Source organism: Temnothorax americanus, unplaced genomic scaffold (genome assembly GCF_048541705.1).
Source record: "Temnothorax americanus isolate GAGA-0224 unplaced genomic scaffold, ASM4854170v1 Scaffold17, whole genome shotgun sequence".
Taxonomy (NCBI): domain Eukaryota; kingdom Metazoa; phylum Arthropoda; class Insecta; order Hymenoptera; family Formicidae; genus Temnothorax; species Temnothorax americanus.
In genome coordinates, this window is record NW_027509307.1 from 2,818,240 (window position 1) to 2,835,938 (window position 17,699).

The 17,699-nt window shown below is 37.6% G+C and overlaps 1 protein-coding gene across 5 annotated transcripts in view; it reads right to left on the bottom strand.

The window, feature by feature from the left end:
* Cnc (NFE2 like bZIP transcription factor cap-n-collar) overlaps positions 1–17,699 on the bottom strand; it is a 103,603-nt gene that overhangs the window by 67,352 nt on the left and 18,552 nt on the right. The window contains exon 1 of one of the 5 annotated variants that reach the window (XM_077403336.1): positions 15,859–16,311. The exons of the other annotated variants lie outside the window; for them this stretch is intronic. Within the exon in view, the coding sequence (XP_077259462.1) occupies positions 15,859–15,885 (27 nt within the window). The 5' untranslated portion in view covers positions 15,886–16,311. Of the gene's footprint in view, positions 1–15,858; positions 16,312–17,699 lie in introns of those variants that run through there. 5 annotated transcript variants of the gene reach the window in all.

Consider the following 17,699-nt stretch of genomic DNA (forward strand, 5'->3'; position numbering starts at 1 on the left):
ATTTTAGTATAAATCGCGATTTTGTTGAAAATATACTATATAGTATTGCCTTTCGCAGTCCTTGCTTACTCATCGTTCGCTGTTTCCCCGCATTTACCGATAAACCGACGCCGAGGCGTAACGTTTGCTCGAACCGCCATGTTTACGGATTAAGTGACTAGAGGGACATACGCGAGTTCTGGAGTCTTCGGCCGAACGGCAGGCTTTTTCCGCGGTACTTCCGCGTCAATTATTGTTCGCGAACGCGTGTTTAGGGCCCAGGCATTTCTATTGTATTCACCACTCGTTACGCGGCGCTTCATGGGCGTTCTCATACGTGGGTACCATACCGCGGATATGCCGATACTTGAAACTGTAGCAATAGCTTTCGCTTCGTCAGCGACATGCTCGTGGGCTAAAACGGCTCGATTCTTGTCGAAGCATCGGCGAGACAGGAAACCAGGCTGCATTCATACGACAAGCACGTAAGTGCGACGTGTATGTCCAGGAGGAAGAAGCCGCGGCTCTCGTAACGCGACTCTTGTCAAAAACGTTACACGAGAAAGGACATGGAATGAGGCTCTTCGCGCGCAATGCCTGAATAGACAATTGAATCAGGAAGCGATTAGATTTGATTATTTCGCGCTGGACAAGCGTAGCAACTCGATCGCGGCCTGTTTAGTGTCCCAGAATAGTCCCTTCATTATTCAACATCGTTTTTCCTCTATTTCCTTTTACTGAGGCTTCCCTCGACGAAGGAATGATGTCTCGAGAGACCAAGGTATTTACAGCCATCAGAAGACCATAACGTTTTCGAGGGATCATTAAAAAAATACAATACATAATGTATTCTTTAGTGGTAGAGGTTTTCAACTCGTAAAACTGTTGTTTATGCATTTGCGAACGCCAAGCTTATAGAAGATATAGCGACGTGATTTTCTCGATCGCGAAATATCACCCTTCCTTCGGTCCTCCATTACTGCGCTCTCTCGCGTTCTTAATTAATCAGCGACTATACGTTTGTCGACGCGCCCCAGCCAGCCAAAGACAAAGGGACCGCGGCGCCATTAATCTCACGGTATCGTTATGGGCGATCGCGAATTTGCGCGCAGGCCGCGGCCGAGGCCGTCGCGGTGTGGCGCGGCGCCGCGCTGCTGCCGCGGAGGGATGTAACGGATACGATTCCGTGCGGCGCGCTCTCGCGCGGGCGTATAGCTTTGTAAATTACTTCGCTGACCGTGTAATTCGATGCGGCGAGAATCGAGAAAGGGGAGATCGGCGGTCAGTGGGAGGCAGAGAAAGAGAGAAAGAGAGACACGGCGTGGGTGTGCGTATGACGTCGGCCATATTGGAGAGACACAGCGGGATATCCGCCGCGCCCACAGTTGGGCTCCGCGGCGCGATGTCAAGAGTTACCTCTCGCTCGGCCCACGTTTTATACGCGCAGCGCCGCGCTACGATCCACGATGCACGCCATGCGGCGCGGCGCGATGCACACGCTCGTTCGCATACACAGGCCCCGATATATCGAATATCGACGCCCTCAATTTCTATTCGATTTACATCGGCGGGTTGGACCGGAGTCCCGAAAAAAGACTCGCGCCCGCGACCGTCCGATCGAAACGATCTCCGACAACGGCCGGGGCTATTGTGGCCAGTCCCGTGTGCTTCTCTGCGGGCGAAAATTTATATTCAATTTACATTCAAAATGAAAGGAGCTGATGATATATGAAGCAATAGTTGTCACGTATCTTCGCCAGATTAAAAATTTCGTTATCTTATCGCACGAATCTATAAACACAGTTCGAAAATGTAAATCGCAGTGTCAGTAATTATGTAATTTCTAAGAATAGGATATGCTACTCGATCGAAAATGGTTGATATCTTGAAATTCCAAAAGTATGAATGGTGCCGGTAATACCTACGATTCGATCGGAGAAACCTGGTGAGACCGAGCCGCGCACAAAACAACGATGTGAAGGCAGAAGATATATCTGAAGATCAGTAATTACACGAGGTGGGCTCGTAATGGTCGACCACCGTTTTATCTAGCATCGCCCGTCCTTCCGATTCAATCGGATGTGTCGCGGATAGGTTTCTCGAAACCGCGATGGCGAAACCGCTTCGATACACCGAGCACCAAACGTATTATCTCCGCGAGTTATCTCGGAAAAAGCGATTGTTTTTGCGTCCGACTAGAACAGGTGCAATGCAACACGCTCCCGTTATTTCCGCGATTCTCACCGCAAAGACGAATCTTTGCTCGCCAGCTATCGCCGCGCGTGTCGAGTTAATTATAGCCGGGTATCGCGATACGTTCGATTTTCTGTAACTGTAAACATAATTGCAGTCTGCGAAGTCCAAAAAGATCAAGTTCGACTTTTTGTTCGCAACTTCGGACGAATAAAGTAGAGCTTGGCAGCGTTTCACGCTGATTGTATTACCTCAGAAGTCAGTTAAAACAAAATGAATTGTCAAAATAAAGATAATTAGGCACATCCGGGAATACAATCCGTTTTTTTGTGGTATTTGACTAATTGTCGTACCGTGCAACGGTTAAGAATCGTAAAAAATATCGCCCGTGAATTGACATAATGAGAGACACACTATGGTCTATATCTGCGACTCTTGACAATGTTTTCTTCGTCAAGCAAAACCACTGTCGTCGAAACATGACGATGCAGCTTTCTAGTTCTCGTGCGAGTCGATGCACTTGTCCTAATTCACGGCTTCTCTTCTAAAACGTCTAAAACCATTCAAGCGAATCATATATTAACGATTTATTGTTTTTTTTATTATTTATCTTTCAATTGTGCAGTTTATAGACAGCTTCTTCTACTTTTCAATTATTTCTAGCTATGTTTGTTGTCGCTAGATTATTACGATTGTCGACAAAGCATATAGCTTTTAATGATAATTATTTACTCAAAAGTTGCACATAAAAGATCTCGATTCTTGAAAAAGATGATCTAGAATCATATTACTTGACTGTTCTGTACATATAAAAAGAATAATAACATTTTAGTGAATGGTTAATTTATAAAATAGCGCAAAACGACAATATTGTAAAAAATATAAGTAACTGCTTTACAAGCGTCTTTAAGTGCACTGAGAGAAAAATCCAGGTTTAAATGATCAGGACAATCGATTCGAAACGGATATTATCGATTCCTTAAACCTCTCAAAGAATTTTTCTCTCAGTGTGGAACTAATAAATGAAAAGCCAATCGTCCTTTTGAGCGATATATAAAAGATATTTACAAATGTATTGCTAATCTCATTATTGCTTAATATCATTGGTTTTCTTCTATAATCCGGCATTTATGTATAATTGAATTACCTTTTGGGAATATCACACTGTTTGCCGACAGTGAATCCCATTCAGAATTGACTATGGATCTGTTTAACTATGGACAATAAAAAGACCTAATAATGATTCTACCGCTAAGTTGCCCAGGTATTATTGACAAACCGACAGCTTGCTGCCTTTGCATAGATAAAACATATTTCTATGTATTTGTATTTTATTAAGATTAAAATACATTTGTGTTAAATAAAATTTTAATAAATCAAAATTAAAAAATGTCAAATAAAAAAAAGATAGACTTTCTTTTCGTATTAATTTTTGGAACTTTTCTTTAAGAAAAATATAACTTAATGTTTATGATAATATTCAACGTAAAAAAATTAAATAAAAATTCAAGTAATTTATTAGAAAGAATTGTATTCATGTATTCATTATATGTCATTTTTATGCTATTCACATTGTTCATATTCAACGTTCGCAAATTTTGACTGAACTCACTGAAATGCTTGCGATCCCATGAAATTCTCACGCTAGTGCATTCTTCGCAAAAAAGGTTTTCATCGTAAAAATCTTTTTGTTTGCACAAAAAGGATAATACATTTTTTTCTATACAAAAATTTTAGAACTTTTTTTATAAGAAAAAATATAATTTAATGCTTATAATAATATCCAACATCAAAAATTAAGAAAAAAATTTTAATGATTTATTGGAAAGATTTATGTTCATTTTATGCTATTCGCATGTTGTAACGTTCATATTCAACGTTCTTAAGTTTTGACCAAACTTAATGAAATCACAGTGTCCCATGAGACTTCATAGAATTCGCACAGAATAAGTGCTTTCTTCACAAAAAACGAAAGGCTTTCTAGGTAAAACCTTTCTTGCATGCGCAAACAAAAAGATCTTTACGAAACAAATGATCTCCTAAAAGGCAAACGAAAAATCTAACGATGTGTTAGATCCATAAATTATACAGTTTTCGTATATATTTATGAATGACTTGACACACTTTGATGTAGGTATATACTGACCGCTAATGGATTCCATTCTGACCGATCTGTACACCTATTAAACGGTAGAGCGAATCATTGGCCAAAAGAATGTGATGCATAGAATTTTTACTTTTGCTATTTTTTTCATCTAATCTCCAACGAAACTCATAACAAAGTTATTATAAAACAAGTTAAATTTTACGTTACATATTAAAAAATCGACACAAAGTAAAACAGATAATTTAATTGAAAACTTCTTCATCTTTTTAATAAAATTCTTTACTACATATATATAAACTAAATATAAAAAGTATCTTTTTCATACGCATTGTCAAAAAAAATTTTCATTTTTCGCAATAACAATTTTTTTTAAATATAAAATTCTCTTATTCTGTTTATACAATTAAAAATGTATAGTGCAATATATGTAGCATTTCTATATGTCAATCTTAAAATAAGAAAATCAGGCTCTTTTCTACATTAATTAGAACGAATTAGAATATAAGTCTCAATCGGTTTAACAAAATTATCGTGCCTCGTCTTTGGAACTATAATACGAAGTTTTCCATCTGGCACGATACGTCGTATCGAGAGAGTAGGCGTAAAGGAATAAAACATTAATTTCCTGGTTTTAATTAGTGCGTTGTGCATGCAGCCGCACAGTAATGGCGGCCGAGCCTTCGGTCAAGGCGGGGATAAAGGGGGAGGCGAGGCTAAAGGGGAATTTGATTAATGATCCTGCGGGATCTGGGACGGGAGGAGAGGGAGGAAGCGTATCCTAGGGGACGCCTGTCTTGCCGCGAAGCAACGATCGGTCTACCAAAACGTAACTCGAATATACAGACAATATATTTTCGGATACATAATAAAGCATAATCGATGCGCAATATATTGCTTTTCTAATTTTCGATTATAAAAGAAAAGCATAGTTTTTTTTTACTCATTGGTATTGGAGATTAATAGAAAGAAACATGATAAGAATAATAATCTTCGTAAATATCCAATCGCATTAAATTCGAAGCATGTGAGTACTCGACGTAATGTTACGATCGAGCTAATGTAACGTAATATGAGCAAACAAAAAAAAAGCTCGAAAAGGATGGAGATTTAATTATGTCTAAAGTTTTCTGAGGCAAGGGTGAAACTTAACGTCAGTCATCAGAAACTCTCAAGAGACTTCCCGAAAGGGGTTGACTGCAAAGTTACGCGGGAGGAGTTATTCGCTTTCTCCGGCGATCAATGTTACGTCTCACATCGCAATGGCGACGGTCATTTTTAGAGATGTGTAGGAAAATGATTATTTAATCGAATAATCAAAAGTATAACATTCACACAAATCGTGGTACATATAAAAAAATTATTTCGCGTCTTACATACTTCTATTGCTAATAAAAAAAGAAAAGATCAAAATGCAGTCTAAGACAAAATGAGAAAAATTAAAGAAGAATAATACATATTTGTTCGTAAACGACCGGTAAAGAAATTTTGAAAAAATCTAGAATTTTTTCATTTTTTGTAATAATATCCTTTCACTTTTTGTCCAATAATCATTCACGCATAGAGAAATACTATTAAATCGCAAGAAATACTAAGTGCACGGATTGATTAAAATTCTAATGACAAAACCGGTTATACAACTTGCTGTACAACAAATAAGGATTGTGACTTTACTAAATCGATTCCTGTCTGTGATTTTGATATCAAAATAATCTCATAATTATATGAGTCAAATTATAAGGCCGCTACTAGTTTTTGAAGAAATCATTGAATTTTTCTGGTTTAAATATCACCAGTATACATGCGGTTGAACTCATTATCGCGTGGTGCCTTAAGCGAACTAACGAATAAGAAATTGCGGCACACCTAATAGTGCACCGCGACTATGGCGCTCGCGTGAGTACTGAAATGCGATCATTTGCATCATAATCAAGTCCGTCGGAGCCACGTTATTTTCTTCTTTCGCGCGAAACGGATAAAAGAAACGAACGCTCGCGGACGTAAGATCGTAAGAGCGGTAAGACGGATAAGGCGGAGGGTCCGCGGGGAGGGCAGCATGAAAAATAGTTCCGGCGCTATCGGTGCAGCCAAAGCACCCCCCTATCTCGTGTCCCATCGACGTATCATCAATGTAATTCGTATAATGTATCCACGCAACTCCGACCGACAGGGGAGTCCGGCAGGATTGCGGAGGAAGAAAGGGAGGAGAGGGGGGATAGGGAATTGCGGAGGGAGAGACGCGTATTTATGTTGTGGGATATATCGCAGAGGTACCAGTCGGCAAGAAGGAAAGGGGGAGGAGATGGAAAGGGGAGGGGGCGGTGCGTATACAAAGGGAACGCCGACGGTGCCCTCACGATCGTTCACCCCGACAGGGGCGTACGTATATTCTCCCTCCTCAACCCCGGAGCCACGAACCCTGCGGTGCGATGCCAAGCCCACGTATTTTGCATTTGCCGCTTTTTATACGTATTCCAAAAAGGGATTGCAACAGCACTCGTGTCGCAATACCGAGCACACGTGTCGGCCACGATTTTCGGCACGATATATGAACGCGATGAAAAGTAAGAGAGCTTGAAAAAAATTCGGAAATTATATATAAATAAAACTAAAATAGGGATAGGATAGAGACTAGTATTAGTATTTTTATATTCAATGAAGGATATGGCTCTGTGAAAAAATATCTTGCATGTGCGATAAAGGAGTTTATCTTTGAAAAAGTTTACTCCATTTTATGATATCTAAGTTTATCTGTATTCTGTGAACAAGAATTCAACGATGTTGTGCTTAATCAACGATCGCACAATGTAAAATTAATTTATTACATTTCTATTTATCGACATTGAATCGATATCTTTTGTATTACGAAATACGAAAGATACTTCTTTTGCACACGTAACACATAAAGAAACGTACACGCATAACAATTTGCATGATAAAGTCACAAAAGTAATAAACATTTCTCATTAACCTAGATTGGAAAAGCGTTATTTGTCTATCAAGACAAATAGCCTTTTTGGGTTTATAAGGTTTATTATTTGTTAGAGAGAAAGAGAGAGAGAGAGAGAAAGAGATATTGGTAAGTTCTATATGCGTACCGCGTATATACACAATGTTCCTTATATCATGCTGTCGGACGAGAATACTATTTTCACGCACTGTTAGATAATAACTCGCTGCGTGTTATATATCATCTTACACTATCCTATAGCTCATTAATTTATAATCCATTCAGATGAAATCGAAAAAATTCTAACGGACGTTTTCAGAATATATAATTAGCAAGAAAACGCCGATACGAAGTATAACTGGCCTGTCAGTGTTTAATGAGACTTTTTGTTCAGATCATAACGACAATGTAGCGGATTGTTTACAAGCATGTTAATTAATTATTAATGAAACATCACACACATGTTTTTAAAAACAATCAAATAAATTCCTCGCTAATATTTATAGATTCACTTGTTATTAATAGATCAAGCAATCTTCTTTTCTTTACAAATATATATAATATCGACTATTAACTTTTAATCTGAACACTTACAGAAAATGTTTGACAAAAACCAATCTTCGCCGAAGATATATCATATTAAATCACTTTTATTATAAAAATCAATGTTCATAATTGAAAAAATTAATTGTCATGTAAGTATTTATCTGTAAATATTCGTAGAGCTATAGTATACTCTCGCGCGCACAGTAGCGTAAAACATATTGACTCGCCATGTTATCGGCGAGCATCCTTTTCTTTCCGTTGAAGTTTTAGATCGAGAGAAACAGGATTCGAGGACAATCTATGTCTAGAGCAGAGACTAGTTTGAAGAAGATCATTTATCATACGCGTATTCTTTCGCACGATCCAGATGAGATCTTTCGTTTTACTAGAAAAATTCTTATCTTCATCCCCGAGCTTTTCCCGTGCGCGTGCCTTATCTGCCATGCGCGGCATAAGCCGAAGAAAGCGCGGAACCAATCTCAGTCATCGTCGCAAGAACATGAACCAAACCATTTTCTTTTTGTTCGTCCGCCTCTTTCGTTCCACCGCGGCCATTAAATCAACATGCGCCTTTATTTATTCTCACATCCTTTCGCGTGTGTTACATACATATATTCGTCTTCCAACTTGATAATTAATACCATTGTTATATGAATCGACCAGAATCGAACTCGTTTATTCGTAAATCAATGAATGTATAATCGCCGAGAAAATCGCCAGAAATTTTGCAGCGATCGAAAGCTTGAGGATCGATATCGTTGCGTGTTTCCCTAGCTTTTCGCTCGCGTCGATGTTCACATGGCTATTTCTATAAAGTTAAGACGATGGACGACGCAACGCATAGCAACGAAGCACGCTTTGCCTTCCAGTTTAATAGCGTAACAAACATAAATAAAATCGCTTAATTACATCGGAAGAACGCAGGTCGCGAGCAAGAAACTACGTATCAAACTGCTTTACAGTGCAATTTTTGCGAATATATTTATTATACGGTTTGGCAAAGTGAGAAAAAGAAGTTGAATGCCTTCGAGCGTGTCTCATAAATAGCGATCAATTAAACGCGTTATACTAACACGTTTTTCCTCATTCCGGATAAGTATCTTCTGATAATCTGCTGGAGATCTGACGCGTCTGATTTAGATAAAATGCACTTTACACAGAGTTATCTACTCCAAATTTGTTTCGTCTTACGACAACGAACCGCTACACTTTGATGCGACAAAAAATATGCAAATTTTTTCGCGTAAAACAGATTCGACGGTACAAAGACCGACGAAAAATGGCGTCTGCGGCTAAGTCGATGGTGGCGATGGGCCCTGAATTTTTTCGAGATACCGCGCGATTGGTTCGAACCTTATAATTACGCTCGGAAGAAAACCGGTCTTGTGCCTGGCGATTTCACGATGAACGCCTTCGCTCAGGTACAGCCGCCATTAATGCAAATAAGATCCTAAAAGACGCGATCGGAACTAATCACTGGATTTAACCTTGAGAATTTTTTTTCCTGCAAGCAGTAATCGTTAAGGTTTATTCATCGCTTATGTTTCTAGTGATTATTAGAAATCTCTACGATTTTTACTTAAAAAAATGCATGACTCAATTCCATGCTACAAATTTTCCCTTTTATCAACGATTTATCAATGATTATTGTAGCTACACGCAATATCTCAGATTTCTCTGGTTACGAAAGTTTTCCAGAAAATATTCGCGAAGTTATAAAGTCCGCAGAGCATTGCAGATGGCAAGGTCTTTCGACCAACCGCACGCCACACGGTTTCTGATGTGAGAATCGTTCATACATATAGGACTGCAGTCCATGCGATGTGCGTTCATATGGAGAAAATGCAATTCACGATGTAATCTCCAGGGAATGGGCATCGATCACACGGCGATCTTCCCCGACGTCAAAATATTTTCAAAGACAGTCCGCACGACGGGAGCCTAGAAATTGTTCGCGCCAACGGAATCGCCTCAGAATTTATCTCCCCGGAATGATCCGCGGGAAAAATTAAAGAAAGCCTTTCTCGAGGGAGATATTCTTGGTATACCCATATTGCAGTTCGATATGGATTTATAGATAAAGTAGAAGAATCTTTATATATACTACCGACATTTTCACGCTACCGCACTAAAATTTTGAACGCATCATGTATTTCTTTTAAAATGACAAAAACTTCTAATTAAAGAAAGATGTAACAAATTTGATCGATGGGACGGATTCAAAATAAAATCCTTGAAAATTGCACACATAATTACGTACTACGTATCTGATCTTAATTGCTCAGTAACGTATGAATTCAGAAACGTTATATATAGAAAGCAAAAAATTGTGCAAAGATATAATATAAAATATATCAAATTTTAGAAAATATCGAGTTGTGTAATGTACATATACAAGCCAATCTGTGTGCAATCTGTTTAAGTTTCGATTTAAATTATATTTAACGAAACTAAGCTCAGGTCGGATAACTTCAGAAGGAACTAACCGCCTTTCGCCGAAGGCATTTTATTCTCTTCGTGACACGGGTTTTTAGTTTATCGAGACGCACCTGCAGCTGAGAAATGGAAGAAAGCTGCATTTTTTTTAATCCCCAGGTGAGGGTACATAGAAAAGGCACAGAGCCAAGAAAGGGCTGAAGAGAGTGCTTGACAAATGAAGAAGACGGCATCCCTTTGAATTCGACGTCTGTAAAAGGTGCGTTCGACGCCAAGTAGTCTGTGCATCGCGGCGGCAACGTGCACTTTGTTTAGTGCACGAAACACACGTGGTGTCGATTATGAGACAAAAAAAAGAAAAAGAAAAAATGTTAACGAGCCGGATGCGGTCGACGGGCGGCAGGAAGGTTAAGGCGAGCCGAATCCGAGAGCTCGATAGGTCGACAGGTCGGAAGGAATCGGACGAACGGACGGACGGACAGCCGTTATTCGACGGAAAGAGACATCGCTGCGTCAGCCCGATAAAATCTCGAATATCGCGACGCGTATCATTACGCGGCGCACGAACGCGGCTTTTACGTAGCGCTGTCTCCGTGGCAGTCACGATAATTACCAGTGACAATCATTGTCAGTGTCTCCGTCGTTAATGAGTCGATAAAGATACCGCTTGTCTTGCGCTACGTCGCTGGCGCTTTTACGCATAAAAGGATCCATCGTCCTTACGCAATGGAACTTCGCGATCGTCAAAGATAAATCTGTACGCTGTTCGGTCGGAAAGTATTATACGAGCGCGATACAAGTCGTGATCGTTGAAGCACAGGAGAATCGGTAACAATAACAGGACTATGCTCTTCATCGTTGATTTTGGAGAATCGATCCCTGAGAACGTAATTAATTTCAAGTTTCTAGTATTCGACGTCAAATGATTTTAAATTCCGAGATGAAGTACGAATTGACCGAGACGATTCTTGAGGGAATAGCCGAGGGAAGATTTATATCCGTCTCCTGACGAGATTAACATGGGAGATAAATATGATGATTCGATTGCATCCTAGCTGCTACTACGCCCCTGCCTTTCTCCGCATGATGCGCTTTCACGTAAAACCTCCACCTAGTGTCATTAGTCACCACACTAACATTTCCCCGAGCCCAAAAGGGACGCAAAACTATTATACCCACTTGTTCCGTAGAGAATACGGCGGCGGAGGTGTTTATGGTAATCTTACCGTAAACGACAAACCGCCCAAGGTGTCCCGTTGTCACAATCATTTGTAACATTTGACTAGAAATATACAAATCCCAAATATACGGATAATCGCTTTCACTCTTTGTGACACCGTCCGACTCGTTGCAGCCTATACATAAAAATTTTTCAACAAGAAGATGGTATTCCCTTTTTTCTTAAGCCAGTTAGCGCCAACCATAACCGTGCGCGGTTGTCTTGTCCCTTAGTGATCACTTAAAAGAGATAATTTACAGCAAATTGTTATTTTACTTCTTAAAGTTAAAATGGATTGTATTTTATGAGATTGTCTATTTAAAGACAGAATAATGTGGCGAAGGAAAAATATTAGAGTGCAGAATTAGGGGAGATTACATAATAGTTATTGATTGAAATTTCCTCAGCAGCAAAGAGCAATGAGAAAGAAAAACGAAATAAAAATCACAAACAAGAATCTAATATACGACCTGGTGACTTGGATTTTTATTTAAATTCTCAACACAACGGGTGTTTATAATTCGTGAGTTTCGCGACGCTTTATTAGCAATTGTAGTTTTTGCAACAATAGTCTGACATCGATAGATTACGGCGAATAGTTGGCATTACTGACCGCGCGGTAGGTATATAAATAAAATTATCATAGGTCAATGCCGATGATGCATGCGCGCGAAAGTATCGTAGTTTTCAACGTCCACGTGGCGAACGAGACTTGACACATTGACAAGAAAGTGATACGAGACCACCTCCGCTAGAACCGAGATGCGTATCTTGTTTGTTATCTCGAGGCTACCACAATTTGTCAAGGCAAATCGGATTGATCTAAAAAGGATACTGATCGACAGACAGGACGGGAGACATTCTTAATTCCCGGACGAACGAAACCTTTATCGGGCAAACGTATTTCGCGCGATATAATCGATCGAGATCAATGATCACGCGCTAGACGGTTAGATGATCGCGTGGATTGCTGTGCGGTCATCGCATCGTAAGAAAATAAGAAAATATAAATGCAGAAACCTGCAGCAAGAGATTTACTCTCTGGCGCCATCTGAAATCACTCGGACGAAGGGTGAATGTGGTAAAACCTCGACGCGATACCGACTATTCATAAATCAGAGAGTATGTTTTCGAAAGATAATGTTAAAGAAAGTTACGAAAAAAGAAGAAAATGTTTTTTTTTATTTGATATAATATATATAATTGATAATATCTTTTAAATATAATTATAGATATTTTTTGGATCCTTTCTAATAGCGCTATTTTTCAAAAATCATACTCTCTGAATTTACATATATATTACAATATACTATATAGATGTACATAAATAATAAAATTTTATAAGGCTAATAAATAAATAATGTATAATGTATAATCACACATATTGCATCTATCATTGCAGTTTCAAATGATAACATTTTTCACATAGGATAAGACTGATGAGCCGTATACATATAGTATAAACGTATGTGATAAGACATATTAATACGTTAATATGAATACGATGAACTTCATGCTGCAAAGTCATTGTTTATAACTTATGTTCGCAACTATATGACATAAAAAATAGACAGATATGAATTAGCGCGTAAGCATCTGTATTTTCTTAATATTAAACAACTATTGCGAGAAAAGCTAATAATATCGCTAATAATATACATATTATAACATTGTATATAATATATTAACTGTTTGATTTTAATTTATTTATTGTAATTTACTCCAAATCTTTATATTTTTCCTGTAATACTTTTCCATCGGTATACACTCGAAATCGATTGCAAATTCGTATGTTGCAACTTTTCTTTTCGATTATTCTATACAATCGTGATTTGTATGTTTAAAATACGTTTGAGCTAAGCTCAAACTAATATTTGCAGATTTATATTTAGAATAATGTAACTTGGAGTTTTATTTGCAATAGAAACATAAATCAGATGATAAATGCAGTGGCTTGTTCTTGAGATAAATGTGCACATTGTCTATGTAACTCACGTAAATTACTTGGTAACTCATCTAGTTAGTTCCCGTATATAAATATCTTAAGTATCCTAAAACCTCGAGTTGTGAAACGCAAAGTTTAACATAAAGAAAGTAATAGGAACTTTAAATCAACGATTCAATATATACGGAATTTCCCAATTTATTTTAACCATATGAAATTCGATCAAGTTGCATCATTAACGCATATTATTATCGCGTTATGCATTTACCTATGACTCATAATAATGTCTGATACAATGTAATTATATAAGTATGAAAGATGCGTAGTGCTATCTAACATAAATAACATTCTAGTAAAAATTTTTCAAGCTGAACAGAATAAAAACTTGTTGCATGCTGCGTAAGCGTGCTGTTATATTGGCACATGCCGAGCAAAACAAAAAAAATGCTTTGAAGAATTTAACATTAATATTTTCATGTCAGATAAATCCGTGTCATGTGTCTGACAATGAGATAAAACTCACATAACAAGATATATAGATACTACATACATATATATGTAATATACAATATACATATAGATATCTCATACAAATTCGGTTCCCATAGTCCCATAAGTCGCGGCGATGAAGTTCGTTTAATACGTCTAAAGCCAATAACTGTTGATTATTCTTGACGATTTATCCGATACCAGGTGCGATCTCTATGTCGATCATCATTGAGTATATCGTTATACATATATAGTTAAGTAATAGATATGTCACACTGTATATGTCCATATTAGTACGTTTTGGCTTGCATCACACAGCCAGTGAACGTGAATTGTGTTATCTGCTGGGTATTACCAAGAACAGTATCGTTAAATCGCGTCGAGACTTTATCCTTCATCGAAGTGTCATGGCTTTGGCGCCAAGCGAGATTATGTTCGCGTTTCAATGTCAATAGAATTTTAATAATATGTCAACTATTGAGCGTATATTTATCCATTGTTCTCTGTTTTTCTGTTTATATCAATGCTATTAATAAAATTTTCGTTGCCGCTTTTAATATAAATATATTATAACATCTTTATTAGCCCTAATATAAACATGAAATAATATATAATAATAAAAAAATTGTAAAATATATAATATATGTATATAGTATATATATATCTCAGATATCCTTTTCATTTCTTTCAATTACAAATTTTAATTAACTTAGAATTGATTTTTTAAAATGTTAGTTACTTTTTTATTTTATTTAGAAAAAAAACTTTAAATTAGTAGCGTTTTAAAATGCTAGTGCATGTTGATAAGAATTCAAAAAATAACAGTCTATAAATAAATATTCCTATTTAATACAATGTTATTTATTTTTTTATACATTTATATGTGGATTACAATAATTACATAATTACACATGGATATCTTTTGTATCTTCTTGCAAATAAATAACCTATTAATAAAAAAATTAAAAAACCTAATTTTAACTTTAATTAAAAAATAAGAGAGTTATCATAATTTTTCCATCTTCTTTGTATATTAAAAAATACAGAGAATAGAATTTTAATAATAAAGTCTCATTATATGTAATAGCCTGAAGGTTTAGAGTACCATTTATCAGATATACGTCAAGGAAACTTGCGCATTAGTTTTATCTAAGCGACTACCACGTTAACATTGCTTTATTCAAGGTTCTTTTAATCATTCAAATGGCTACTGTTGATATAATTAATTGTTACCACTCGATTGTTGATATTCTTAATGGATTGCGGATAACGCAACGCGCGCAATTTGAACCATCAGAAAAGCGTTTTACGCGCGGAATAGAAGCCTGTCTTAACCATGCACTGAGTTTTTTCGTGGAAATTGTGACATCACCCGGAACGGTTCATGTTGCCGAGAAATGACGATTTGAATCGTTTATGAAAACATGTTTGACTGGTTATACATCATCGATATTAAGTGCAAGAAAGAGAAGGCATTTAGGTTATCCCACGGGTTTTTAAATTCCTCGCAAGGTCGCGCGGAAGTGAGAGAAATATAAGAAAAAAAAATAATATATAAATGTGTCTAAAATAATTTATTTGCGTGCGACGTTGCTTCATCTAACGCGCCGATCGCCACTCGTATTTCGTAATAAAGTGGAATAATTTTAAGAGAATCGTTTTATGTCCATTTCTATCAATGTAGAGATTAACTTTAATCGCGGTTTAATTTACTTTTTATCTTTTTCTAGTTCTGAGAATAAAAAAAAAATAGAAATAAGTGAAACCGAGATTAAAGTTAATCTACATTGGTAGAAATGGACAGCATTAATGTCTCGACTTCCTTTTGAAAATATCGAGAGAACTGCGGTTGTTCTTATACGCGTCACTTAACGTGCTTCTGACATAATGAGATGTCATCTCGCGGTTTCTATATTGTGCCCGCCAAAAGTGAAAATGCTATCTCTCCCTTTTTTTCTACTGAGATCTGCTAACAACAGTATATATCATCGACCTACCGCGTTCGACACCACTTCCAGACTCATGTTGCTCCTCTCAAGCTTGGAGAACGTTTCAGCCGACAGAGAAATCACCGCGTGATCGTACTCCACCAGTGCGATACGTCACAGCTATTTTTGGTAGGTTTGTCGTCTGCACAGGGATATCCGCAATATCGCGTTCCGCGTGTGTACGGTGCGTAGACCGGATTCACGTATACGTCACGGCAACGTAAATGCGGTTTCCACGAGGATCGTAACGACCGACTGACCGTTAGTTCGCGGCGGGCACGAGTTTTTAACGAGTTCACCCGTATCTTATCGAACCGAAGTGAGAGATCCGCGATCTCTCGGTGGGTTTCACTTTTTCAACCGTCGTAAAGAACGTCGCTGAACGAAAGAGGAATCGCCGAACTGTTTTTCCGCGCTCGGGGTACACTGTCGTTGCGAATTATACACTCGCGATCGCGAGACTGACGATCGCGCGACGGCGGCATCGTCGAGGGGCAACGGCGACGATGGCATCCGACGAGGACAGATTGCTCTACGCGCGCGTCACGATGATAACGATGAGTATGGGTATGGGTAACTCTTTCGCGTCGCGAATCATGAAGAACCACGCCGCGCGTGAACTGCTCACACTGTCCACGCAACATTGCAGAACTTTCGAAGTTGCTCCGTCCAATCTTTTCCGAGGTCAGAATTGAATGGGATCTCCGGCAAAAAGCGATAAAAATAATTTCCGTGTATGTACATGTGCACACACTTCTTGTTGCAACTCTATATAAAGTTATATAAAGATTAACTTGCCGAATATATATATATATATATATATATATATATATATATATATATATATATATAACAGTTGTAGACGAATTCTCTCGAAATGATTGACATTGGCGGAGTCAACTCAAAATCGTTACCAGTGGTCAGGGATAAACTAGATAAGATAACATTGCCAGCCAAAATTTACATGGCTTTCTATCTATCTACGTTTTATACAAAATTATATATAATGTCTTATGTTCACGACAGTGATTTTTCAGTCACTTTTTAGGCGCAACATGAATTCTCAATGAATCGGTGTGAAATATTCACAATGCATAATCCTCCTTGTTGCAAATTTATCGCAAATCTTATTGTTCATACATTCTACATTGCTAATTTGCCGCTACATTATTAATATATACGTTATGTTCCGGCCGATCGATGGCGAGAACATGGATAATTTAACAGAAAATACTGTGTTGTATTATTAAAATGTGCCTAACCGAGTCGAAGATAAGATACGGGCATTATCGGTCGCGTACATACACATAGCTATCAAAAATACGAAAAAGAGTAATAACACGCGTATTAAAATAAAACAATAATTACACTGTCCGTCTTGTTCCTTTCATTTTATTGAAGTGAATATTTAAGATTCCCCTATCGCGCAAACTTGTTTTAGCATTCAGCAACGGCATTCAACGACTTTATTTACATATTCTTATATTAATGCTCACGGTAATTACATAAATTCCATTGCACGAATCACCATTCATTGAACTATATGTATCTTTCCTCTCACTAAATCAATCATTCTCGATATTTTCCGGTTCAATATCGTTCATCATTTTCTCGCTGATCTCGATCTCCCTTTTTTATCCAATGCGTGTATATAATTACATCGCTACATTCGCGAGAAAAGTGTAATTATTATATTTAGGAGCTAAGTATAATTTTGGATCATCATGATATTTTGGACGTCGGTTCAATGACTTGTTAACGGATCAGAGATGTCCGGCGAATCGTCGAGAGGAATAATGACAAAATTTGTTTTGTATTCGCTTATATAGAGAAAAAAAGTTGAAGAAAGT